The sequence below is a fragment of the Macaca thibetana genome, chromosome 9 (genome assembly GCF_024542745.1).
Source record: "Macaca thibetana thibetana isolate TM-01 chromosome 9, ASM2454274v1, whole genome shotgun sequence".
Taxonomy (NCBI): Eukaryota; Metazoa; Chordata; class Mammalia; order Primates; family Cercopithecidae; genus Macaca; species Macaca thibetana.
The window spans coordinates 98838840-98865035 of record NC_065586.1 but is presented as its reverse complement, the minus strand read 5'-3'; the positions used below and the strand labels follow the sequence as shown (position 1 = coordinate 98865035).

At 48.8% G+C, this 26196-nt stretch overlaps 4 protein-coding genes across 20 annotated transcripts in view; 2 read left to right on the top strand and 2 right to left on the bottom strand.

Annotated features, from left to right (window-relative positions):
• Positions 1 to 26196, top strand: part of CUEDC2 (CUE domain containing 2) — a 335540-nt gene that overhangs the window by 4412 nt on the left and 304932 nt on the right. Inside the window, exon 1 of one of the 3 annotated variants that reach the window (XM_050804193.1) lies at positions 12372 to 12381. The exons of 1 other annotated variant lie outside the window; for it this stretch is intronic. The gene's annotated coding sequence lies outside the window, so the exon portion shown is untranslated. Of the gene's footprint in view, positions 1 to 12371; positions 12382 to 25900; positions 25911 to 26196 lie in introns of those variants that run through there. One more of the 3 variants, XM_050804198.1, reaches the window with a different exon arrangement.
• The window catches only part of BORCS7 (BLOC-1 related complex subunit 7), a 228286-nt gene that overhangs the window by 128219 nt on the left and 73871 nt on the right, over positions 1 to 26196 (bottom strand). The gene's annotated exons all lie outside the window — the stretch shown is intronic.
• ARL3 (ADP ribosylation factor like GTPase 3) overlaps positions 1 to 26196 on the top strand; it is a 537289-nt gene that overhangs the window by 464200 nt on the left and 46893 nt on the right. For 2 of the 9 annotated variants that reach the window (XM_050804212.1, XM_050804210.1), the window contains exon 1: positions 12378 to 12381. The exons of the other annotated variants lie outside the window; for them this stretch is intronic. The gene's annotated coding sequence lies outside the window, so the exon portion shown is untranslated. Of the gene's footprint in view, positions 1 to 12377; positions 12382 to 26196 lie in introns of those variants that run through there. 9 annotated transcript variants of the gene reach the window in all.
• Positions 764 to 26187, bottom strand: SFXN2 (sideroflexin 2). 6 transcript variants are annotated; one of them, XM_050804176.1, is made up of 15 exons: positions 26096 to 26187; positions 24441 to 24536; positions 15132 to 15192; positions 14879 to 14952; positions 13310 to 13495; positions 12950 to 13120; positions 11264 to 11362; positions 10392 to 10467; positions 9978 to 10063; positions 7699 to 7759; positions 7264 to 7330; positions 6573 to 6622; positions 6231 to 6280; positions 4040 to 4087; positions 764 to 2289 (listed from the first exon to the last, which is right to left on the bottom strand). In XM_050804176.1, exons 5-15 carry the CDS (start codon positions 13468 to 13470, stop codon positions 2190 to 2192), a joined length of 969 nt encoding a protein of 322 aa, XP_050660133.1. In that variant the 5' UTR covers positions 13471 to 13495; positions 14879 to 14952; positions 15132 to 15192; positions 24441 to 24536; positions 26096 to 26187; the 3' UTR covers positions 764 to 2189. The 6 variants fall into 6 exon arrangements, with proteins under 6 accessions (XP_050660133.1, XP_050660130.1, XP_050660134.1 ...); XM_050804173.1 differs by lacking the exon at positions 15132 to 15192; XM_050804177.1 differs by lacking the exon at positions 24441 to 24536 and having other exon boundaries at positions 26096 to 26184.

Below are 26196 nucleotides of genomic sequence, written 5' to 3'. Positions count from 1 at the left end.
AAGTCTGCGAGCTGATTCTGATACGTGTTTTCTTTTCTCGGGAAGGAGTCTCACTCTGTCGCCCAGGTTGGAGTGCAGCGGCGCAATCTCGGCTCACCGCGACTTCCGCCTCCCGGGTTCAAGTGATTCTCCAGTCTCAGCCCCGAGTAGCTGGGATTACAGGTGTGCACCACCACGCCAGGCCAATTTTTTGTATTTTTAGTAGAGATGGGGTTTCACCATGTTGGTCAGGCTGGTCTTGAACTCCTGACCTCAGGTGATCCGCCTGCCTCGGCCTCCCAAAGTGTGGGCATTATAGGCGTGAGCCGCCGCACCTGGCTGATGCATGTGCTTAAGAACCACTGCTCCAGGGCAGGGGAAACTTTTTGTGTCAAGGATCAGACAGTAAATATTTTAGGCTTTGCACGCCATGTAGGAAGGGTCTCTGTCATTCCTGTTGTTCCTTTTTACAACTCTTTAAAAATGTAAAAATCTGCTTAGCTCCCAGTTGCAGAAAAACAGGTGGCAGGTGGATTTGGCCCCTTGGGCCATGGCTTGCCAACTCTTGCTCTAGGGCAACACAGTTCCCATTCTGGGAGATCTCTGGAGCTTCCTGTGGAGACAGGTGGATTTCCCCTTTAATAAGGGAAATAAACAACAGCTTCCAGGCATCAGACGAGTTCCCTTTATATAATAGTTGTGATACCCTCTAACATGCCAAGGCCAAAGTAAGGCCAGATCCAGCTTTCCATTCAGGCTTTATTAACTTAGTTTACAGTTTGTGTGTGTGTGTGCCTATGTGCTCTTTCAACAAATTTATTCAGTTCACAGTGATATTGTTTGGACGGAGAGAGCAATCCTACCAGACAAAACTCATACACACATTGATTCCAGATGAGAAACAACAGTCCCCCAAGGAGCTTGAGAAATCACCTAGGGCAGCCAAGCTGGGGAAGGGAAGTGGCTGTGCTTTGCTCTGTGTCCTTTAAGGCTTTTTGGTCCTGGTTGATTTCCTCTCAGAAGGTTCCAAATAAAACTTCCCTTTCCTATTCAGTACACACCAGTCTTTCTTTGCTGTTTAACCTACTGGGCTGAGGAACGGAAGCAGGCAGAAAATTATACCCATTAAAGTGTATGGTTAATGCCTACATATATCATTTTTACACACAGTTAGTGGACTTATCTTTTAAAACAGACATATGTGGCAGTGGGGAAAGAGAACTTCCCTTATTATACAGAAGATTCCAAGAATAGATTCAGACATGATTTGAAGAACCATGTAACTCTGCTGCCTTGCACGGTCCCCTTTTTAGCACTAATAACTCCTAGGTGTCTGATCATTTCAAGGTTAGCAGCATTCCCAAAAAAGCTGTACGGGCTGGGTGCAGTGGCTCATGCCTGTAATCCCAGCACTTTGGGAGGCCGAGGCGGGCGGATCACCTGAGGTCAGGAGTTCGAGACCAGCCTGGCCAACATGGTGAAACCCCATCTCTACTAAAATACAAAAATTAGCCGGGCGTGGTGGCGGGTGCCCTGTAATCCCAGCTACTTGAGAGGCTGAGGCAGGAAAATTGCTTGAACCCAGGAGGCAGAGGTTGCAGTGAGCTGAGATCGTGCCACTACACTCCATCCTGGACGACAGAGCAAGACTCCATCTTGGGGAAAAAAAAAAAAAGCTGTCTGACCAGGGGCCAACGAGGAGGAGGGTGGGGAAGGGTGGAGATGAGCCCCAAGGGGACAGAGTCCTTTCCCCCTTCTTTTTCCTGAGTTCGGCTAGAATTACATGATTAAAAGGTTCCATTGCTCGGGAGAGAAGTGAAGAAGAAAGAGATATAGAAGCTTCCTTTTGATCCAAGGTCTTTTCCTCAATCCTGGCTGGAACCAGAATCCTAAAGGTTTCCTAACTTTTCCAAATGATTTGCTTGGTGTCTCCTCCCTGAGAGGGCCTCAGCTTCTGGTTTCCAGGGGACAGGGGTTAAGGAGGAAGCAGCTAGAAGACATTGGCCTTTGCTACCCTTTTTCACTTTTTTCCCCTGAGGTCCAATCAACCAGTACTAGGGTGTAGGCATGAGGCATTCATTGTCCCACCCCCCAATCTCTCCTGGCTTTCGGGCCTTGTTGGCAAAGAGGAAGGAGGACACAAGTGTGCATGTAGCTAAGAAGGAGCTGGTGAATATGGGAATAGACTGGTCCTTGCTGAGGTGGGGCATTTAGAGACCCTTATTGAAGTAGACATAAGGCTCAAGTTCTCCATACTTGGCCTTGATGGTGTCTTGGAGCTCTGGTTCCAGATAGGAAATGGGCAATTCACTGAAAAGAGAGCAGAAGGGGATTATGAGCATGCCACCAGGGACAAGCAGTAAGTTACCCTCAGATGAAGCCCAACTCAAATATCACCTCCAAGAAGCCCTCCTGATTTTTCCAACTAGGATTATTATTGGCCTTTGTATACCACAATGTTGCTTTACCATTACTCAGGCCTGACTTCATCCTCCTTGGGCTATGGTTCTTCGTTTCAACTTCCATCTTCTCCACAAGATTACAAACACAGTGCTTGGGACACAAGAGATGTCTAGCAGATGACCATGGAACTAGTATTGAACTAGAATACCAGGAAGGGGAGACTGGAATCGTCTGGGTATATATTCAAGCTACGCTTGTCTCCTGGGGCCAGTCACCCACCGCCCCACAGTCTGATGTATCCCTTCCCTTTTCCATTATCCATTCTCCCTGCTTCCTCCTTCTTGGACACACAAAGGAAATAGAGGGGTTTTGGTTTTCAGTCCTCTGCTTGTCCCTTTATTTATTTATTTATTGAGATAGAGTTTCGCTCTTGTTGCCCAGGCTGGAGTGCAGTGGCGCAATCTTGGCTCACTGCAACCTCCACTTCTCAGGTTCAAGCAATTCTCCTGCCTCAGCCTCCCAAGAAGCTGGGATTACAGGCATGCACCACCACGCCCGGCTAATTTGGTATTTTTGGTAGAAATGGGGTTTCTCCATGTTGGTCACGCTGGTCTCGAAATCCACCCAACTCGGCCTCCCAAAGTGCTGGGATTATAGGCGTGAGCCGCCACGACTGGCCCCCTTATTCAGTGTTAAAGACCAGCGGGGAACGGTGGCTCATGCCTGTAATCCCAGCACTTTCGGAGGCTGAGGCGGGCGGATCACCTGAGGTCAGGATTTCAAGACCAACCATGGCCAACATGGTGAAACCCCGTCTCTACTAAAAATACAAAACGAAGCCAGGTGCGGTGGCACACACACATAATGCCAGCACTTTGGGAGACGGAGGCGGGCGGATCACAAGGTGAGGAGATTGAGACCATCCTGGCCAACATAGTGAAACCCTGTTTCTACTAAAAATGCAAAAATTAGCTGGGCGTGGTGGCGCATGCCTGTAATCCCAGCTACTCGTGAGGCTGAGGCAGGAGAATCGTTCAGGGAGTCAGAGGTTGCAGTGAGCCAGGATCACACCACTGCACTCCAGCCTGGCGACAGAGTAAGACTCCATCTCAAAAAAAAAAAAAAAAAAAAAAAAAAGAAAATGAGCTAGGCATGGTGGCAGGCACCTGTAATCCCAGCTACTCCGGAGGCTGAGGCAGAAGAATCGCTTGAACCGGGAGGCAGAGGCTGTGGTGAGCCAAGATAGTGTCACTGCACTCTAGCCTGGACAATAAGAGTGAAACTCCATCTCAAAAAAAAAAAAAAGAAAAAAAGTGAAAAACCAGATCCAGCCAGAGAAGAGCTTCCTAATAACCCAGCCGGCAGGGAGAGAAAGTCTCCTGTTGCTCCCCCACCTTCTCTCCAAGGCAGTCCTTGCTCCACTGGGAGGGAGCAACCTTATTCCTGCCCCTGGCTTCTCCCGCCCCTCGCAGATCTGTTTTGGTTTACCAAAATTCACCAGGGTTAAGAGGCCCAGCCTTTAGGCTGATGGACGCCTGTCCTCAGACAGGTGCTGCCCTTCCTGCCCCTTCCCTGTCTCCTTCTGAACAGCAGGCAGATCAGGGAGCACACTGGCAGGGCGGTCAGTTAAACCAAGTAAGGAATGAACAGCAGATACCATTTCTGTGGGAAGAGCCCACACGCCACTGGCACCATGAAGATGAGGCTGCAAGAAAGGAGAAACCAAAGCATCAGGGGACATCTCCCCACAGGCCCGCCCATCCCCTATCCCGAAGGGAAGGGAGCAATGCCCAGGCACCTGGCCTGCCTTCCCAGCTGGCCCCATATTCTTTCCCTCCAACCCTTCTCCTGTTCCCGCAGTGCGAGGATACTCATTCTGGCAGGGGGATGAAACCAGTACCCTCCCAACCCCCATCACTCATTCCCACCCTTTACTGCATTGTTCAGGCAGAGGAAGAAGACAATGAAGTAAACAGGGACTGTGAGCGGTGGGCCAAAGGAGCCCAGGCACTGCTGGCATGGAGGGGGAGGAGCGACAAGGAGGGGAGGAGCCGCATGAAGGGAGAGGAGGGACATGGAGGGAGAGGAGGGACATGGAGGGGGAGGAGCAACATGGAGGGAGAGGAGCAACTTGGAGGAACAGGATGGAGAGTGAGGAGTGACTTGGAGAGGGAGGAATGACTTGGAGGGTGAGGAGCGACTTGGAGGGGGAGGAGCAACTTGGAGGGAAGGAATTACTTGGAGTGGGAAGAACGACTTGGACTGGATGGGGTGAAGCAACATGGAGAGAGGGGAAGGACATGGAGGGGAGGAGTGATGAGGAGCGAGAGGAGCAACTTAGAGGGGGAAGATTGACTTGTAGTGGGAGGAGCAACCAGGAGGGGGAGGGGCACTATGGAGGGGAAGGAGTGAGTCTGTGGATTCTGAGACCTGCTTCTTTATTAGTTGAACACCTAGGCTGTCAGAGCACAGTGAAAGGCAGTTTCTCCAGCTTCACTGAGCATATAACTTCAGGGGCTTATTAAAATGCAGGTCCCAACTGAGGGGGTCTGGGGAAGGGCTGCAGAGTCTTTACTTTTAACAAGTTATCAGAGGATGCCAATGATGCTGGCGTGGACCAGGGTTTGGGAGGCAAGGTCTTACAGGATGCAGGACTCTGACAGACCTGGGTTGGTATCCCAGTTTTACCACTTACTAGCTGTGCCATCTTGGGCAAGTTACCTCAGAGGCACAGAGGGAGGACAACCTACTTTTTGGGGCTACTGCAGCCCACTTTGCAGTGCCTACTTTGCAGGGCTACTGTGAGGATTCAATGAGATATGTATGTAAAGCACCCAGCCCATGGTCACTACTCAATTAGCAGAAGTTGGCATAGCATAATGTTAGACTGTTGATCAAATCTCAGCTCCAGCAGTTACCAGCTATATACCCTTGGGCAAGTTTCTTACTCTAAGTCTCAGTTTCTTGATTCGTAAAAGGAGATGATAATAATACGTAGATATCTAAGGTTGGGAAAATTAAGTGAAATTATAGGTGTGAAGCATTGGGTTCAGTGGGGACACAGAGAAAATATGCAGTCAACGTTAGCTGTTAGTATTGCTGTCATTAGTCCCATGGCCCTGAAATGCATGGTGAATGCTAGGACTTCTCCAGTTAATGGCAGATACCCAAGAACATTGACGTGACTGGTAGCATTTCCCTGCTGTGTGAGTCTGGGACACGTGACAGTCCCAGCCAAAGCTATGTCTCCTCATTCTTATCTCTTCTGTAAAATTGCTCCAGACAGCCAGGCACAGTGGCTCATGCCTATAATCCCAGCACTTTGGGAGGCCGAGATAGGTGGATCACTTGAGGTCAGGAGTTTGAGACCAGCCTGGCCACCATGATGAAATACAAAAATTCGCAAGGCGTGGTGGTGCATGCCTGTAATCCCAGCTACTCAGGAGGCTGAGGCAGGAGAATTACTTGAACCTGGGACGTGGAGGTTGCAGCGAGCTGAGACTGTGCCATTGCACTCCAGCCTGGGAGACAGAGTGAGACTCCATCTCAAAAAAAACACAAAAAACAAAAAAATCTGCTCCAGACTTAAGGTCAAAGGAGAGACCCTCAGATGGGAGGGCACCTCAGCACTGGACTTCCTACATGGACATGTGCGTAAAGTCTAGCCAGCCTGAAGCCCTCACAAAAGATGGGGCAAGAGCTTTCCAGATGGACCATAGGTATTCTGAGCTTGACCACTTTTAAAGTCAGGTAAAGGAGTACACGTTCTCCAGCACAGGCTAGACAAGATGACACATCTCGAGTGCTCCAGCAACACAGAACCCAAACCATCAAAACATGATACTTACAAGTACCCACACAGCATGACCTGCAATGGGGCGTGCAGGACCTTGACTTTCTGTATAAAAACAGATAAAAGACAGATCCACATGGTACTTCTATGCCATAAGGTGAACCCCATCCCTGCTCTGCCATGGATCAGCCAGGTAGAAAAACCCACAGGCAAGGACCCCCTGGCCCTCAAAGAGGGCCTTGTTCTCTGCAGACCAGGTCAGGAAACTGGCCATGATGTCTAAACAAGAGGCCAGTGGAGACTGGTGTGGGCTTGAGTGAGATGTCAGGCATCCCCAGGGACAGATGTGGCTGGAGGCACTCTGGGCAGGGAAAATGCCAAGGCAAACCCTACATACCTGCATGAAGTGCAGTTTCTCAAGCCTTTCCATGATGACTGGCAGCAAGACTGGAAGAGACCAGGGGAGAAGCTGAGGGGAGGGCTGGAAGGCTTTCCCTAGGACTTCCTCTTAAGTCAGACTAGGAACCAAGTGATTCCCTCTCCTTCAACAGAAGCTCCAGAAAATACTTAACCATGAGGCAGAACAGAAGAGTAAGCAGGCATGGCCACCCCCAACCTCTCTCCCCAAAGTCCCGGCACAACGGTGCTTCCCAAGCTTCTCAATCTGCACACTTGCGGTAACAGGAGAATATGCGCTGCTAGGTCCAAAGCCTCCTTGTCAAAACTCAAAAATGCATTTGTAAGCTCATGCAAACAAATTTTGCAATACGCCCCCTGCTGGAAGCAAACCAAAGCAGGGAATTTATCTTCTCTACCACTCTCCCTAGCACCCCACACTGTCTACACATTAAACACAAATGCTTGACAAGTATTAATAAAATGAAAATAACTTTCTACCCCAAACCTTGGATGAACTGATGTTCTAGGAATTAGTATGGTTCTTCTAGGCTTGCAGCAATCAAGCAAAACAGTTTGAGAAGCACGGCTGTAGAGGGTAGGCCCTACCTCCCACCCAAAACCTGAGTGTGGCTGAGACCTCCACCCTGCGTCACAGGGTTCCCCAGGATGGAAGGGCTTCCCCATCTTACTCATCCCAGGAGCTGACATGGTGATCCGAGAAATAACTACTTGGGTGATGCCTATGGCCGCAGCTCTCTGAGGGCAGAAAATAGTAAGTTGTCAGAAATGATGTATCCAGTGTACATGGGTTGCACCAGGGGGCTGGGTCAGCATCATGGCCAAGTCTGAGATGGTAAAGGGGAAGAGAAGGACCCTCCAAGTGCTAAGTGACCTCACTTCATCCCCTCCCCCCTAGCTAGGTTTTTATGGACCAGAAATGATGGAGAAAGGACAGAAGGGGCCTGTTCTGAACAGAGAAACATGGGGAAAATTTGACAGGGAGTGAGGATGAAGTCAGAGAAGCCTTCTCAATTCTATAATGGTGCCCACTGTGACCACTAAGGAGGGGACAGGGTATGAAAGGGAATTTCCTCCTCCCGCCCCAAAGGGAGGCCTCTACTCACCCGGGAATGACCAATCTCATTTTCATTCCTGTCCTTCACGCAGATTCCCTGGATGAGCTCCCTAAACACAGACAGGAGTTACTGGACTTCGGAAAGGGGTGATGGAAGCCTGCCAGCCACGTGACATGCCAGGGGACTAAGGCCAGGCCGCTTAAGCTCCAGGAAGCCACCTCCTGTAGCCTGGGCCTTTGACCTTCCTTCTGCACTCCAATGAGCAGTATCTTAGGAGCGATCTAGGGCAGTGGCTGAGAGCGCTGGCCCTGGGCCTGGACTGTCTGGGTTGAGTCCTGAAACTGCAGCGTATGTGTGTGACCTTGAGCAGTCTTTAACCCTCCCAAAGCCTCAGTTTTGCTTATCTGCAAAATGGGGATCATCCTGGCGCCACTTTACAGGACCTGGTAAGGATTACGCTAGCTATTCTTTTTTTTTTTTTTTTTGAGACAATCGTGCTCTGTCACCCAGGCTGGAGTGCAGTGGCGTGATATTGGCTCACTGCAACCTCCACCTCCTGGGTTCAAGTGATTCTCCTGCCTCAACCTCCCCAGTAGCTAGGATTACAGGCATGCACCACCATGCCCGGCTAATTTTTTTCTTTTTTTTTTTGTGATGGAGTCTCACTCTGTTGCCCAGGCTGGAGTGCAGTGGCACAATCTCAGCTCACTGCAAGCTCTGCCTCCTGAGTTCACACCACTCTCCTACCTCAGCCTCCCGAGTAGCTGGGACTACAGGCACCCGCCACCACACCTGGCTAATTTTTTGTTTTTTTAGTAGAGACGGGATTTCACTGTGTTAGCCAGAATGGTCTTGATCTCCTGACCTCATGATCTGCCCACCTCGGCCTCCCAAAGTGCTGGGATTACAGGCGAGAGCTACTGTGCCCGGCCCTAATTTTTGTATTTTTAGTAGAGATGGGGTTTTGCCATGTTGGCCAGGTTGGTCTCAAACTCCTGGCCTCAGGTGATCCTCCCACCTCAGCCTCCCAAAGTGCTGGGATTATAGGCATGAGCCACCGCACCCAGCTCACCCCAGCTATTCTTCTCAGGCCAGTTCTTTTTTTTTTTTTTTTTTTTTTGAGACGGAGTCTCGCTGTGTCGCCCAGGCTGGAGTGCAGTGGCGCGATCTCGGCTCACTGCAAGCTCCGCCTCCCGGGTTTACGCCATTCTCCCGCCTCAGCCTCCGAGTAGCTGGGACTACAGGCGCCCGCCACCACGCCTGGCTAGTTTTTTGTATTTTTAGTAGAGACAGGGTTTCACCATGTTATACAGGATGGTCTCGATCTCCTGACCTCGTGATCCACCCGCCTCGGCCTCCCAAAGTGCTGGGATTACAGGCTTGAGCCACCACGCCCGGCCAAATGAAGAGTAGAGGTGCCAGGATTGAACCAGGGACCTTGTACATGCGAAGCACGCGCTCTACCACTGAGCTACACCCCCCTGACCTCAGGCCAGTTCTTGACAGCACTCAACCCAAGCCCCGGTAGGTGGCAGGGACTCATTCTCCTGTTAGGAAAGGTTCACTGGATGGGGAAGGAAAGATGAGCAGAGCAGCATGTGTGCACAACTATTCTGGTAGCGCTCCTTCTACAAAGGCTAGTGTGAACATTTTCCATTTGTTGGTAGTCCCAAGAAAATGTGGCTTGTAGATATTGATAATGATGATAATGGTAGAAATAACAGTGAACACTTATATAACGTCTGTTATGTTCCAGGTGCTATTTTGAGTGCTTTATATAATTACATCATTAAAACCTCATAACAGAGATTTCTCTAGTCAATAAATAAGAACTGTGAGACTTAGTAAGTTTCTCCTTTACCTTTTCTCCTGAGAAGTTTAGAGTTGGGTGCCTGGAAAATTTCTGTCTACTCCTCTGGCTTCTTTCAAAGCTTGTGGGTTCTGTGCTATCTTTAGACACCTCAGCCTGATACTTTTCATTCTGTATGCCATCCCCAGGGCTTGGGAAGTAGGAGGAGTTCACAATTTTAACACAGGTCCAAAAGGACATAATCCAGTGTAAAACTCCACAGGTCCACCCTGTCTTTCCCATCCCACATCACCCAGGAGAGGACTCCCACGGGACTCAACACACAGCCTAACCCGGTCACCCACCACTCCCGGGGCCATCACCAGGGGAGCAGCCAATCCCAGGGCCCTTCAGAGGCTCAGCCCAGCAGCCCTCCCCATGCCCACCGCAGTCCCCAGAAGCCACCCACTGCTTTGGTTTCTTGCCCCTTTTCTGCTAATCTTGTGGTTTGTAGGGAGAAAAGGGGGCCTATACTCACTGCTGTCGCATCATGGGGATATTGACACAGTTAGCCGCAGCCACAGCGGCAAAGGGCACCCAGCGGCCCACCAAGGGCGGCGCTTTCTGTTGGAGGAAGGGAATAGTAGGAGTTGTTGAGATGCGCTGGAAGATGGGAGGGGAGGGGGCTGAATGACTAGAATACAAAAAAGAAAATTAGGCCTTGCTACTGCCACACATCCAGACACCCACTCTGGGAACCCCAAACTCCCTCAAAGGCTCAAGAAGAACCAACCTGGGGACAGCCCTGGTGTATTTCTCATCACTTGGCTAGCAGGGCTCTGGCCATTCCCAGCTCACCCAGCCTGGGGAACTGTCCCTGGGGGAAGGCTGTTTTCCCTAGGACTCTGCTGCCCCCGCGTGGCCACCATGCTGCAGCAGCCCCAGACCATACCTTTGTCAACATGTTCATGCCCACAGCCGTGGCCACAGCAGTGGTTGTGGCTGTGAAGTAGGAAAGGGTCATCTGCCTGGGGGAGGAGAGAGATGCTTGGGAGTGGGGCGCCTGCCAGCTGAGGGCCAAACCACGGGCTTGAGGGAGAAAGTCGGCTGGTGAGGCTTCATGCCTGAAAACCGCACAGGATCTGTCCCTAGCCTTATCTGTGACACTCTCCCCCTCGCTCACAGAGCCCCAGCCCCTTTGGCCTTCTTTCAGTACTGTGAACACACCAAGTTCCTTCCTGCCTCAGAGCCTCTGCACATGGCTGCTCCCTATGCGGCGAGGGGCTCCCTGGGCTCTTGGGTCGTTCAACCCTCAACCTTCAGGACACAGTTGAAATGTCGTCTCCACAGAAGGGATTGCTCTAAGTGGCCTAAAACTACACAGACACAGCTCTGCTGTTCTCTGCCTTGCAACCCTGGTTTTCTGGGTGTTTTTTGTTTGTTTGTTTGTTTTGAGACTGATCTTAGGCAATCCGCCTGCCTCGGCCTCCCAAAGTGCTGGGATTACAGGTGTGAACCACCGTGCCTGGCCCAACCACACGTCTTAACAATGTATCCCAGAATGTAGAACCATGCACATCCCCAGCACATAATACACACTCAAGAAGAAATATTTAGAGAATGAATGAATAAACACATTTGGAATTGGTCTAGGAAGAAGATCCACTCCTACTCAGCTTGAGAAAATACTTCCAAACCCTGGGAAACGGTAACTTGGTCACCTGCTCAGTGCAGGCGCTGCCCAGGAAGGACTGCCAGCCCAGAACTCTTTAGAAAAGCTGTTCGTGGGAGGCACGAGGACAGCCTGGGGCTCAGGTCTCCTACCTGACTGATATGGGGGAAGCCGCATTCCTGTTGGTGTAGTTGACTAAGGCATTGAAGGACTGGTTCACCCACTGCCAGAAGATCACCGCCGGCATCGTCCTACCAGTGAGGAAGGCCAGGAGAGGCAGAGAGAAGTCAGATGGCAGGGAGTCCTGAGGGCACGCCAGTCAAAGCACGTGATCTGCAGGTCCCCACACTGTTCTCATACTAGGTTTTTATTTATTTATTTATTTTTTTATTTTTTATTTAATTTTATTTTTTTTTGAGACGTAGTCTCGCTCTGTTGCCCAGGCTGGAGTGCAGCTCACTGCAAGCCTCCTGGGTTTACGCCATTCTCCTGCCTCAGCATCCCAAGTAGCTGGGACTACAGGCGCCCGCCACCTCGCCCAGCTAGTTTTTTGTATTTTTTTAGTACAGACGGGGTTTCACCGTGTTAGCCAGGATGGTCTCGATCTCCTCACCTCGTGATCCGCCCGCCTCGGCCTCCCAAAGTGCTGGGATTACAGGCTTGAGCCTCCGCGCCCGGCCTATTTTTTATTTTTTTGAGACGGAGTCTCGCTCTGTTACCCAGGCTGGAGTGCAGTGGTGCGATCTCAGCTCACTGCAACCTCTGCCTCCCAGGTTCAAGCAATTCTCCTGTCTCAGCCTCCCAAGTAGCTGGAACTACAGGCACACACCACCACGCCTGGCTAATTTTTGTATTTTTAGTGGAGATGGGGTTTCACCATATTGGCCAGGCTGGCCTCGAACTCTTGACCTCAGGTGATCCACCCACCTCGGCTTCCCAAAGGGCTAAGATTACAGGCATGAGCCACCATGCCTTGCTTGTTCCCATATTGTTTTATGCACCTGGGTTTTTGTGCAGGCTGACCCCTCTGCCTCAAATATCTCCCCCTCCTCCTTCCATACGTGGCCGAACCCTGCTCTGTTGAGAGAGATCACTTCCTCCTTGGAACCTTCCCAACCCTTCCCTGCCCCTCCTGAGACAGAGTAAGTCATTCCATGCTCCTGCTTCCACAACCCCATGTTCTTCCCCCAACCTACCACTTACCAAGCTGTACTGTAACTGTTTACTTCTTGGTGTCCTCAACAAAACTGGGAGCTCCTTGATGGGGGGGATACTGAAGCCTTTACATTCCCAACACCTGGCCCAAAGCCCAGCTCAATAGCTGAACCAATCAATGCATGGGGTAGGGGACGCAGGGGAGGAAGGAAGAGGTGGGAAGAAGAGTCGCACATCCAGCAGCTACAGAGGTGGTCTATTCTCTCCTCAGCCAAGCCAAGAAAGGGACTACCTATTGTTTTGTTTGGTTGTTACATAATTAAAATCAATGTGGAAAAAGTACTTTTTAAAGAGGGAATTGGGGTAACTTATTTGTTGAGGGTTCTACATAGGACTGCCTCAGTTAAAATCCAGGCACCCGTATTTACTGCCTGTTTAAACTTGGACAAGTTCTTCAGCCTCTGTAGAACTCTAGTTCTTCATCTATAAAATGGAAACAATAGTACCTATAGTGTAGGGTTGTTGAGAGGGTTAAATGAAGCAATACGCGCAAAGAATGTAGCATAGTGCCTGGTATCTGGTAAGTGACCAATCAAGAGAACTATTATTATCATCACAGTATGGCTCCCTGACCAGCAGATCCAGGCAGCTGTACCTCCCACGGCCCTGCCCCCAAGTCTCACCTGTAGAACTGGAGCATGAAGCCCGTGATGATCATGCCACCAGGGAGCTGGAAAGACATGCGCCCGATGACATTCATCTTCTCCCCAGTGTCGGGGTGGAAGGCCGAGTCATATAGCTTCTTGGCATACAGCAGCTGCTCCACTTGGGTGCCTGGGGGCACAACCCCCATCCTGCCACCCAAGGACAGCAGGCAGTCACCATCCTGCCTGATCAACATCTCCCAGTCTCCCTACTCTCGCTTCTCCCAGCCCCCAGCCCTAAGAGTTCTGTCTATTCCTTCATCTTCGGTTTCCACCTCCACCCAAGAGGACCCCATCAATGTTACCCTACTACTTCCAGCCCCTTCCCCAACCACTCACCTGCTCTTCTCCACCATCATCTTGGCCCAGTCCAACTCCTGCTCAGATACGAAGACAGTGCGGGGGTCCGTGATGTTTAGGAAGTGCTTCACTCTCCCCAGGAAGGTGCGCTGGTCCCAACGGGGGGCATCGATGTTAAAGCCAGTCAGGTCAGCCTCCATCTTGTTCACACATAAAACTGTGGACCTAAGGGACAGAGGAAGAAGAGCACTGTCCCCTAAATCAAAGCCCACCGCAGAGGACCTGAGCACCTCCTACTGTTGCAGACGGTCTGCTCTCGCCAGCTACTGGGCATCGTCTGACTCGGCTTGGGAGGGCCCCAGTGAATGGTCATCAGATTGAGCAACTGGGCACCAACACGTGTTTCCTGAGGGCCTGCTGGTGGTCAGCTCTGTGCTTAACCATACTGCAGGAGGGACTGCAAAAGGGGACAATACAGTGCCTGTGCTTGGGGAACTCTGGGAACAAAAGCCCACCCATTAAACAGTATAATACCCCGGGGTGCTTCTGGCAGGGAGATGGGAAAAGTAGCCATTTTGAAAAACAGCCAGCTCGGTGCGGTGGCTCAGGCCTGTAATCCCAGTACTTTGGGAGGCCGAGGTGAGGGGATCATGAGGTCAGGAGTTTGAGACCAGCCTGGCCAACATGGTGAAACCTGATCTCTACTAAAAATACAAAAATGAGCCAGGTGCAGTGCCAGGCGCCTGTAATCCCAGCTACTCAGGAGGCTGAGGCAGGAGAATTGCTTGAACCCAGGAGACGGAGGTTATAGTGAGCTGAGATCATGCCACTGCACTCCAGCCTGAGCCTGGGTGACAGAGCAAGACTCCTTCTCGGGGCGGAAAAGCAAAACAAAACAAAACAAAACAAAAACTCCAAAGCCGTTTGTTCTTCTTTTTTTTTATAATTTAATTTTACCTTTTTTTTGAGACAGGATCTCATTCTGTCACCCAGGCTGGAGTGCAGTGGTATGATCATGGTTCAATGCAACTATTACGTCCCAGGTTCAGGGATCCTCCTGCCTCGGCCTCCTGAGTAACTGGGACTACAGGCACACACCACCACGCCTGGCTAATTTTTATATTTTTTGTAGAGATGGCACCTCGCTATGTTGCCCAGGCTGGTTTCAAACTCCTAGGTTCAAGCAGTCCTTCTGCCTCAGCCTCTCAAAGTGCTGGGATTACAGGTGTGAGCTGCCGCATCTGGCCTATTTTATTATTTGGAGACAGAGTCTCATTATTTTATCCAGGCTGGAGAGAATTGTAATTGATAGGCATGATTATAGCTCACTGCAGCCTCGAACTCCTGGGCTCAAGCAATCCTCCAACCTCAGCTTCCCAAGTAGCTGGGACTACAGGCATGCACTATCATGCCCAGCCCTTTCATTCTTCTTAACAAAGTCTACCCTTGAGGGAAACTATTTTACCACAGCCTAACCATCTTGGGTTTTACCAGAACTTAACTGACTCAGGGAAAGAGAACTCCAGCCACCTCTTGCCTTCCTGCCTCACCTAAAGAGGACAAGGGGAGGCTGAGAAGTTCTTTTGAAGGTTCAGGAAACAGACTCACCAGAAGACTGAGACCTCATCACAGGACTGTAGATCCCTCCACTCCCTCACGTCACCGCTGCACCAGCAGGGCTCCTGTATCATTACAAGGATGATAACAAAAAGACTAACACGTCTTAGGCCCTATTTAAGAAGTCTCTAGAGACCCATAGACTGTAGGGGAAACAAGAACAAGGACACCAGAAGAAAATTTAGCCTTTTATACCTATAGCTACAGCAAACAGTAAACATAACCTAGATAAACAAAACCTCACCCCTCAGTTCCTCTCACAGGGTACATCATGTCCAGCTTTCAGTGAAAAATTACAAGGCATACTAAAAAGAAAAAAAAAACAGTTTGAAGAAACAGGCCAAGCATCAGAACCAGATTTAGATATGAGATTTTAGACTTATCAGACCAGGAATTTAAAATAACTATGGTTAAAATAAATAAATAAATAAATAAATAATAAATAAAATTATTAATTATTTAAATAAAACTATGGTTAATATTCTAAGGACTCTGAAGGGAAAAGTGGACAACAGACAAATAACGTAAGCAGTGATGGAAACAAGAAAGAATCAAAAGGAAATGCTGGAAATCAAAAATACTGTAATAAATATGAAGAAAGTCTTGGATAGACTCATCGGTAGACTAGACATGGCCAGGGAAAGAATCAGTGAGCTTGAACATGTGTCAACAGAAATTGTCGAAATGCTAAAGGCCCATCCATGGCAGATTGGATAAAGAAAATGTGGTATATGTACACCATGGAATACTATGCAGCCACAACAAAGAACGAGATCACGTCCTTTGCAGGGACATGAAGATGGAGGCCATTATCCTCAGCAAACTAATGCAGGAGCAGAAAACCAAATATCACATGTTCTCATAAGTAGGAGCTAAATGATGAGAACACATGGACACAAAAAGGGGAGCAACAGACCCCACTGGGGCTCACTTGAGGGTGGAGGGTGGGAGGAGGGAGAGGATCAGAATAAATAACTAATGGGTACTAAACTTAGTACCTGGGTGATGAAATAATCTGTACAACCCCAGTGACACAAGTTAACCTATGTAACAAACCTACACATGTACCCCTGAATCTAAAGTAAATGTTAAAAAAAAAAAAAATAATAATAATAATAATAATGCAATTACACAATAGAAGGGCTTGGACTCAGATCCTCCACACATGAATTCTGTCTCTCATTGAGAAACACTGAGTCCGTGGTGAGGGATGGTGTGGGAATGTTCGTCTTCATATATCATTGGAATTACTATTTGGGGGTACATACCATCTGATCCTGTTGGTCGTTACCCATTTCCACCTATCTCCATATCTTACAGAAGAACCATCTCAAGTACTAACTGCTTTATATCCCTTAAAACATTTCTAGTCGGGGCTGGGCGCGGTGGCTTATGCCTGTAATCCCAGCACTTCGGGAGGCCAAGGCGGGTGGATCACCTGAGGTCGGGAGTTTGAGACCAGCCTGACCAATACGGTGAAACCCCATCTCTACTAAAAATATAAAAATTAGCCAGGTGTGGTGGCAGGTGCCTGTAATCTCAGCTACTCAGGAGGCTGAGGCAGGAGAATCACTTGAACCTGGGCAGCAGAGGTTGCAGTGAGCCAAGATCATGCCACTGCACTCAAGCCTGGGTGACAGAGTGAGACTCTGTCCAAAAAAAAAAAAAAATTCTAGTCGGCAAGGCATGGTGGCTCACATCTGTAATCTCAGCACTTTGGGAGGCCAAGGAAGGTGGACCACCTGAGGTTCAAAACTTTGAGACCAGCCTGGCCAACATGGTGAAACCTCATTTTGTATTTTTTTTCTACCAAAAACTAGAAAAATTGGCCAGGTGTTGTGGTGCACACCTGCAGTCCCAGCTACTGGGGAGGCTGATGTGGGAGGAATGCTTAAGTCCAGGAGGCGGAGGTTGCAGTGAGCCAAGATCGAGCCACTGCACTCCAGCCTGGGTGACAGAGTAAGACTCTGTCTCAAAAAAAAAAAAAAAAAAAAAAAAAAAAGGGCTTTCTTGGACAAACAAAACAGGAAATTTGTCACTGGCAGACCTGACTTACAAGATATTAGAAGAAGTTCTTCTGGTCATGTGCAATGGTTCACACCTATAATCCCAGCACTCTGGCAGGCTAAGGCAAGAGCATCACTTGAGCCCAGGAGTTTGAGACCAGTCTGGGCAACATAGTGAGACCCTGTTTCTACAAAAATAAAAAAGAAAAAAACATAGCCAGCCGTGGTGGCATGTCCCTGTGTTCCTAGCTACTTGGGAGGCTGAGATGGGGGGATTGCTTGAGCCTGGGAGGCTAAGGCTAAGTCTGCAGTGAACTGTGATCGTGACACTGCACTCCAGCCTGCATGACAGTGTGAGACCCTGTCTCAGAAAAAACATTAACAAACAAACAAAAATAAGTAAAAATGTTTATTTCTCTTATTCTGAATTGTTAACAGTTAACAAACAGATATATTTGTTTAAAATAATAGTAGCAACAATGTATTTGGTGATTGTAGTTTATGGATCAGAGAAATCCATGACAGCAGTAATAGCAAGGACAGGAAGGGAGAATTGGGAGGACTCCATTCTAAGGTACTTGCACATTCCATGCAGTGGTATAGTGTTACTTGAAAGTGGATTTGGATTAGTCATAAATATATATTGCAAACTCCTGGGCAACTGCTAAAAAGGTTTTCAAAAGAAGTATAATTGATACACTAAGAGAGGAGAGAAAACGGAGTCATAAAAAAAAGCTAAGGCTTTTAAATTTTTTTTTTTTTTTTTTTTTTTGAGACTGAGTCTCGCTCTGTCGCCCAGGCTGGAGTGCAGTGGCCAGATCTCAGCTCACTGCAAGCTCCATCTCCCGGGTTTATGCCATTCTCCTGCCTCAGCCTCCCGAGTAGCTGGGACTACAGGCGCCCGCCACCTCGCCCGGCTAGTTTTTTTTGTATTTTTTAGTAGAGATGGGGTTTCACCGGGTTAGCCAGGATGGTCTTGATCTCCTGACCTCGTGATCCGCCCGTCTCGGCCTCCCAAAGTGCTGGGATTGCAGGCTTGAGCCACCGCGCCCGGCGGCTTTTAAATTTTTGCCTGAAAACTTCAGGAAGTCATTGAAAGATTTTAAGAAGAAGAGTGACAAGATCAGATATGTAGTTTACCAAGAACAAACTGGGTAGTCGTAAGAATAAACAGGGTGTGCCCAGACTTCACGGGATGCAGGGAGACCAGCTGGAAGGGAACCCCAATAATCCAGGCAAGAAGACATAGGGCTCAAATGAACCCAGGTGCACTCAAAGGAGAGACGAACAGGAGAGAATCTTTCAAAGAAGCGGAATCTTAGGATCTGCTAAGCAATAGGTATAAAAGGAACACTGTATCAGTCAGGGTTCAACCAGAGAAGCAGAATCAGTAGATTACAGACAGACAGACAGATAGGTAGATACCAAAACATAACATGGGGCAACATGGGGTTCCTCTAACTCCTGAGCTCAAGCAATCTGCCTGCTTTGGCCTCCCAAAGTGCCAGGATTACAGGTGCGTGCCACTGCACCTGGCCTATGACACACACATATACATATTTTATGTATTTCTAAAATATATTTGTATGCTATAATATATATTCTATAAACATATAAATAATTTCTATATCTACATCAATGTATAAATTATATATCTATATAAATATATATGATTTTTTTAAATTTATAGATATATCAACATATATTTATAATATATAAATTTATTTATATAGAGATATGAATTATTTAAATATAATATGTAAACATAATAAACATAAATAATTCATATAGCTATACAAAATTATATATAAATATATAACTTTATATATTATAAATATATATTGATCTATCTATATAAACTTTATAATTTTTTTTTCTCTTTTTAGGCAGGGTCTCAGCCTGTTGCCCAGGGTGGAGTGGAGTGGTGCAATTATAGCTCACTCTAATCTCAAACTCCTGGGCTCAAGGAATCCTCCCATCTCATCCTCCCTAAGTGCTGGGATTACAGGCATGCACCACCACTCCTGGCCTAAATATATATAAAGCTGACATAATATAATATTGATAAAATATAGAAATTGATTTATCACAAGGAATTAGCTAATTGGCTCACATAACTGTGGCTGTTGGGTAGGCAATCCTGAAGTCAGCAGGGCAGGCAGCCAGCAACAGACCATCCCCGGGGGAGAGGGAGCAACGTGGGTAATGGCTCAGAGTCCAGAACCTCAGAGGGGGTTCAGGGGTGGTCTAGCCCTCCTTTAAAGGGCTTCCACCTGATTAGGTCAGGCCACCCAGGATAATCTCCCTTTTGATTAACTTAAAGCCAAACAATTGAGGAATTTAATTACATCTGCAAAATCCCCTCACAGCAGCACCTAGATTACTGTTCGTCTGAAGAGCTGGAAGATGGTGCATGTGTGCTCCTGGGTAGCCACTATAACTGGAATATACCAGAGAGGGAATCCGGGGAGTCTTGTTTAGCTTATTTGAGTTGACACAGGACAAATATCCAGAGTGATATCCAGGGTTTCTGACTTGGGTGATAGGTGCTAACCGAGAGAGCACAGAAAAATTGGCTTTGAGAGAGAAAATATTAATAGTAAGCTTGATTTCTCCATGTTGAGTTTCAAATGCCATGGGATTATTTTTTATTATTATTATTATTTTTAAGACGGAGTCTCGCTCCGTCGCCCAGACTGGAGTGCAGTGGCGAGATCGTGGCTCACAGCAAGCTCCGCCTCCTGGGTTCACACCATTCTCCTGCCTTAGCCTTCCCAGCAGCTGGGACTACAGGCGCACGCAGGCGCACGCTGCCACGCCCGGCTAATTTTTTTGTATGTTTAGTAGAGACGGGGTTTGACTCTGTTAGCCATGATGGTCTCGATCTGCTGACCTCGTGATCCGCCTGCCTCGGCCTCCCAAAGTGCTGGGATTACAGGCGTGAGCCACCACGTCCGGCCTATTTTTTTTTTTTTTTTTTTTTTTTTGAGACAGGGTCTTGCTCTGTTGCACGGCGGGGAGTACAGTGGTATGATCATGGCTCACTACCCCAGCCTCCACCTCCTGGGCTCAAAAGATCCTCTGACCTTAGCCTCCCAAGTACCTGGGATCACAGGCATGTGCCACCATTCCCGGCTAATGTTTGTATTTTTTGTAGAGATAGGGTCTCCCTATGTTGCCCAGGCTGGTCTCAACTCCTGAGCTCAAGGGATCTGCCTGCCTTGGCCTCCCAAAGTGCTGGGATTACAGGAGTGAGCCACCACCCCCAGTCCTGCCATGGGATTTTTTTTTTTTTTTTTTTTTTTTGAGATAGAGTCCTGCACTGTCACCGAGGCTGCAGGCTGGAGTGCAGTGGTGCGATCTCGGCTCACTGCAACCTCCACCTCCTGAGTTCAAGCGATTCTCCTACCTCACCACACCCAGCTAACTATTTGTATTTTTAGCAGAGACAGGGTTTCACTATGTTAGCCAGGATGGTCTCGATCTCCTGGCCTCATGATCCACCACCCGCCTCGGCCTCCCCAAGTGCTGGGATTACAACTGTGAGGCACCAAGCCTGGCCAGGATTTTCTTAAATGCAATAGGCTGCATCCTGTCTCAGGTCCTTTCCAAACACCATACTCAAAAGCCAGTGTTACCTCTCTTCACTGAATAGTACCTATTTGTCCTTTTTTTTTTTTTTTTTGGTACAAATAATTTTCAGATTTACTTCTATAGCTTCTACTACTAGGTCATTTTGTCTTTTTATTAGAAATAGCACCTTAACTAAGTTAAATAATTCACCTGTAAAGTGAGGTGGTATGTTCATTTTGCTTACCACTGTCACCCCAGTGCCTAGCACAATATTCAAGTATTTGCTGAATAAGAAGTTCATCAGCCCCTAGGTATTCAGGCTTGAAAGAAAACAGAGGTCAGAGCTAGAAGGAAAAAACGGAGTCAGCAGCATGGAGGTGATTTACGATAAAGTTTTCCAGTGAGAACACACACAGAATGGGAAGAGGAGAGAGCTGAGGACAAACCCTGAAAAATCAGGACATTTAAGAAGCTGAGGTCAGGCACGGTGGCTCACACCTGTAATCCCAGCACTTTGGGAGGCCGAGGTGGGTGGATCACCTGAGGTCAGGAGTTTGAGACCAGCCTGGCCAACATGGTGAAACCTTGTCTCTACTAAAAAAAATACAAAAATTAGCTGGGCATGGTGGCAGGCACCTGCAATTCTAGTTATTCAAGAAGCTGAGGCACGAGAATCACTTGAACCCAGGAGGCGGAGGTTGCAGTGAGCTGAGATTGTGCCACTGCACTCCAGCCTGGGCGACAGAGTGAGACTTTGTCTCAAAAAAAAAAAAAAAAAAAAAAAGAAGCCGAGGCCAGGCATGGTGGCTCACGCCTGTAATCCCAGCGCTTTGGAAGTCCGAGGCAGGTGGATCACGAGGTCAGGAGTTCGAGACCAGCCTGGCCAACATGGTGAAACCCCTGCCTCTACTAAAAATACAAAAAACTGGTCGGGCATGGTGGCAGGTGCCTGTAATCCCAGCTACTCGGGAGGCTGAGGCAGGAGAATCACTTGAATCTGGGAGGTGGAGGTTGCAGTGAGCCAAGATGGTGCCACTGCACTCCATCTTGGCAACAGGGCAAGACCCTGTCTCAAAAAAAAAAGAAGCCGAGAAAAGGAAGCCCCCAAAGATGGGAAGAACCACCAGAAAGAAGAGAGAAAGGAGGTGGAGACAGGCACAGACAGGCCTGTAATCCCAGCACTTTGGGAGGCCGGGAGTTCCAGTTCAAGAAAAGAGGCAGGAGGGACCGAGTTGGGGAAGGAAGAGTGGTGGTCAATTTTTAGATTTTTTTCGTTAAGGCGGAAGAGACATCAGGAAGCTGATATGCTGGGGGTACACCTTTTCCTAAGAGGAAGGACCAGGGACAAGAGGAGAGGCTCAACATGGAGTATCCACAGTGCCCTAGCCTGGCCCTGATGCTTCTCTGAAGCAGCAATCTCCAGAGAAGTCAGAAGGCAGACAGAAAGAGTCCACTGCCAAAACTCAGACTTCCCCTCTCCCCTGCCACCTGGCCTCCTGCAGGCTGGTTCAAAGACCAAAGGCATTTCTCTCAGTCCCAACTGAAGCAGGAATGGGAGGAGGGGAAAGAGTTCACTTTCCCAGGCTCTACATGAACCTAAAAGGAGTCAGCTTGGCTGGCTGACCACATGCTGCCTTGGCTTACAGAGCCCCAGGCTCACGCACGCTGGAGACAGCCTGACTGAGCAAAATGCTATGCCTGCCCCTCAGCACATGCGTACACACAGCGCCAGACCTTCTCTGACATCTCTGTTCCCCTTAATGCAACATTGAAAAGTCCTCTGCTTCTCAGAATGGAGGGACTATCATCAAGGGGTAAACTAAACATTTGCTAATTATGCAAGAGCCTTTGCCTTCTTAACTAAAGTCAGGATAGAAACTGCAGAGTCCCTGTCTTAAATAAAACATAAAGCCGAAAAAAAAAAAAAAACCTAAACGATCTGTCTGGAACATTTCCGTCACACACCCACCGCACCCCAATGGGCACTGTTCCCCGACTCCTTCAGGACAAACTCAAGTCCTTCTGTGATATATACTCCTACAGCATCCTGTCCTTTGCAGCATGCTGGGCATTTGTGATTGTCACCTTCTTGTCATTGACTGTGATTCATGTAAAGTCTGCCTCCCCTGACAGACTGTAAGGCTCACGAGCATAGGGATCATGTCTGTGATGTTTCCTGCTACATCTTTCACGTGCCCTCGAAGAATATTCACTGTTTACCTGAAATGTATTCCAACTTCTTGGGTCTGTTGGCATCAAGGATACCACCTCTCTTAAGTCAAACTCAGAACCTGCCTAGGTTACAGAACTAAGAGCAGGCTTTTTTTTTTTTTTTTTTTTTTTGAGATGGAGTTTCACTCTTGTTGCCCAGGCTAGAATGCAATGGCACAATCTCGGCTCACTGCAACCTCCACCTCCCAGGTTCAAGCGAATCTCCTGCCTCAGCCTCCCTAATAGCTGGGATTACAGGCATGTACCACCATACCCGGCTAATTTTGGATTTTTAGTAGAAACAGGGTTTCTCCATGTTGGTCACGCTGGTCTCAAACTCCTGACCTCAGGTGATCCGCCCGCCTCGGCCTCCCAAAGTGCTGGAATTACAGACATGAGCCACCAGGCCCGGCAAGAGCAAGCTTTCTTTCATGGAGTTGCAAATTGTCTACCTTGCCTGTGCTGAGTCATACCGGTCTCTAAATTTTCTTCCATAGTTACTGTCCCTCCTCCCACACAAGCCACATCTAGTCTTCCCTAAAAAGGTCATCATCATGTCCAGGGTAGCCCCACTTCTGAAGGATTATGGTTACACTACTAGGAACAAGGTAGGAGTAAAAATCAGACCAGTGATTTAATGGTATCTCCCTCCTAGGATTAGAGAATGTCACAGCTTGAGGCCCGGCGCAGTGGCTCACGCCTGTAATCCTAGCATTTTGGGAGGCCAAGGCAGGTGGATCATGAGGTCAGATCAAGACCATCCTGGCTAACCCAGTGAAACTCCATCTCTACTAAAAATACAAAAAATTAGCCAGGCATGGTGGCAGGCACCTGTAATCCTAGCTACTCAGGAGACTGAGGCAGGAGAATCACTTGAACCTGGGAGGCAGAGGTTGCAGTGACCGGAGATCACACCACTGCACTCCAGCCTGGGTGACAAAGCAAGACTCCGTCTCCAAAAAAAACAGAATGTCACAGCTTGAAGACAAGTGATCTAAGATCTCAGTTTACAGAAAGGAAACTGAAGCCTAGAAAGTGCACACAGATTGGGCCACCACGGTGGGCATTTTTGGTACACTTGGCCCTGCACTAAGTGCTTGCAGCAGATATAAACACCAACAATCAACAGATCCAGTCCTCAAAGACTGGACAACAGCTAAGGCCTTACTCACTTCCCCAAGGTCCTCTATCCACTATAGCCTACTTGCCAACTCCTTAAAAAAGAAGGAAAGAGGCCTGGCACAGTGGCTCATACCTGTAATCCCAACACTTTGAGAGGCCAAGGCGGGCAGATCACCTGAGGTCGAGAGTTCAAGACCAGCCTGACCAACATGGAGAAACCCCATCTCTATTAAAAATACAAAATTAGCCAGGCCTGGTGGTGCATGCCTGTAATCCCAGCTGCTTGGGAGGCTGAGGCAGGAGAATCGCTTGAACCCGGGAGGTGGAGGTTGTGGTGAGCCAAGATCGCGCCATTGCACTCCAGCCTGGACAATAAGAGCAAAACTCCATCTCAAAAAAAAAAAAAAAAAAAAAAAAAGGAAAGAGAGGGAAAAAAGAGAAAAAAAAGAAATGGACTACTACATAATGCTGACATAACGCTCATCCTTCCCAGAGAGAGATTTTCTCTGACAAATGGTATCAGAGATCAGAAAACAAGCTTCCAAATTCCTTCTAGGTATCCTCTTAAAAGCAGAAGTGCACAAGATTCCTGTTTGTAGCCCCAGGTAGGGAGAAAAACGAAACATATCGCTGGTACTTACATCAGAGGAAGATCAAGGTAGCCAAAGACCCCAGAAGGTCAGACACAAAGACCACTGAGACAGGCAAGGATTAGGGTCAAGGCTGCCTAGAGCAAGCTGGAAAATGAGAGTAATAATTACAGGAGCAGGCCCAGGTATAGGCTTATGGATACTCATCTGACTCCAAGGCAAGTGGGCTCTTAGAAACCAGACAACTTAGAAAGAGCGACCTGCCTTGCCTTTTTCACAAAAGGGCTAACAGTCTACAGATGAGTAGATTATAGGGGTTTGTGTGCCTATATCATCACCTCCATTCATCACCTCCTTAGTCAAGGCTCTGAACTGCTTTTCTCTCTAAGGATCTGAAGCAGGTATGCAAACAGCAGATGTTGGTTTTTGTTTTCATTTTTTTTTTTGAGGCAGGGTCTTGCTCTGTCACCCAGGCTGGAATACAGTGGTGTGATAATAGCTCCTGGGCTCAAGTAATCCTCCAGCCTCAACCTCCTGAGTAGCTAGGACTACAAGTGCGCCACAGAACCTCTGGCTAAGTTAAAAAAAAAATTTTTTTTGTAGAGGCAGGGTCCTACTGTGTTGCCCGGGCTGGTCTCCAACTCCTGGGCTCAAGCCATCCTCCCCTTCAGCCTCTCAAAGTGCTGGGATTAAAGGCATGAGCCACTGCGCCTGGCCGCAATTACCAATTTATAGGGGTTGTGAAAATGAAATGAAATTTGGTATGAAATGTATTTCATTAGGAAGGATGTAATTTCCATAAGGGCTGATTTTGTCCACTGCTGTGTCTCCAGCGTCTAGAACAGGGCCTAACACGTTTGTGCAAACTCTTCTTATAGTCCTCTGCATCAGGAAAGGGGTGGGAGGTAGCACTTCCCAACCCACCCCAGTACCCTTCTTGCTCTTCCTTGGCTGAAAATGCAGGCTCACTGTTGCCTCCTCCAGGACTACAGATGGTGCACGGACCGGTCCAAAGCAGCTTAGCAAAACCGGCCAGAGGCTGGGCACGGTGGCTCACCACTTTGGGACACCTGTAGTCCCAGCACTTTGGGAGGCCTAGGCGGGCGGATCGCTTGACCCCAGGAGTTCGAGCGCAGCCTGGGCAACATGGCGAAACCCCGTCTCTACAAAAACAAAATACAAAAAATTAGCCAGGCGTGGTGGCGCCCACCTGCAATCCCAGCTACTCGAGAGTCTGAGGCGGGAGAATCGCTTTTAAGCCCGCGAGGCGAAGGCTATAGTGAGCCGAGATCGCGACACCGCACTCCGGCCCGGGCGACGGAGCGACAACCTGTCTCAAAACAAAAACTGGGCCAATCCCCAAAACGCCTTTCACCTGTGCTTCAGCTCACCTCAGGGCTCAGGGCCAGCCCCAGGCTGCTTCTTGCCCTCCGACAGACGGTCTCCCCCCATCGGTACTCCCCTATCCCGGACGGCTCGTAAAGCCCCAGCCCCTCGGCCTGGCACTCGCAGGCAATGGGGATCAGAGCAGAGGGGCCCATCTGCAGCCCCAGGGCACACTCCTCGCGCCACGTGGCTTCTGTAGGTGGAAGTCTAGCCCGCGCTGCAGCCCCGCCTGGACAGTCAGGACAGAAATCTCAGCTCCCTCCCGAGATGTGGGGATTGGAGGTAGACAGGGTGAGCGCCCTTGTCCCAAGGCCCCTTACCTGGTCCCGGGACAAATGCCACCAGTTACAGTCAGCCTTAGAAACCTGGCCTGGGGAGAGACCTGGGCGGGGGAACCGCCCCCATGCCCGTCCACGCCCCT

Excerpts from the sequence above, each read along its gene's own strand:
- SFXN2 (XM_050804172.1), bottom strand. The coding sequence starts at position 14,961 with ATGATACAGGAGCCCTGCTGGTGCAGCGGTGACGTGAGGGAGTGGAGG. Across the intron at positions 10,468-11,263 it reads GCTTCCCCCATATCAGTCAG|GCAGATGACCCTTTCCTACT; the intron begins GTAGGAGACCTG and ends CTCCTCCCCCAG. Across the intron at positions 7,760-9,977 it reads ATCCCCATGATGCGACAGCA|GGAGCTCATCCAGGGAATCT; the intron begins GTGAGTATAGGC and ends GTCTGTGTTTAG.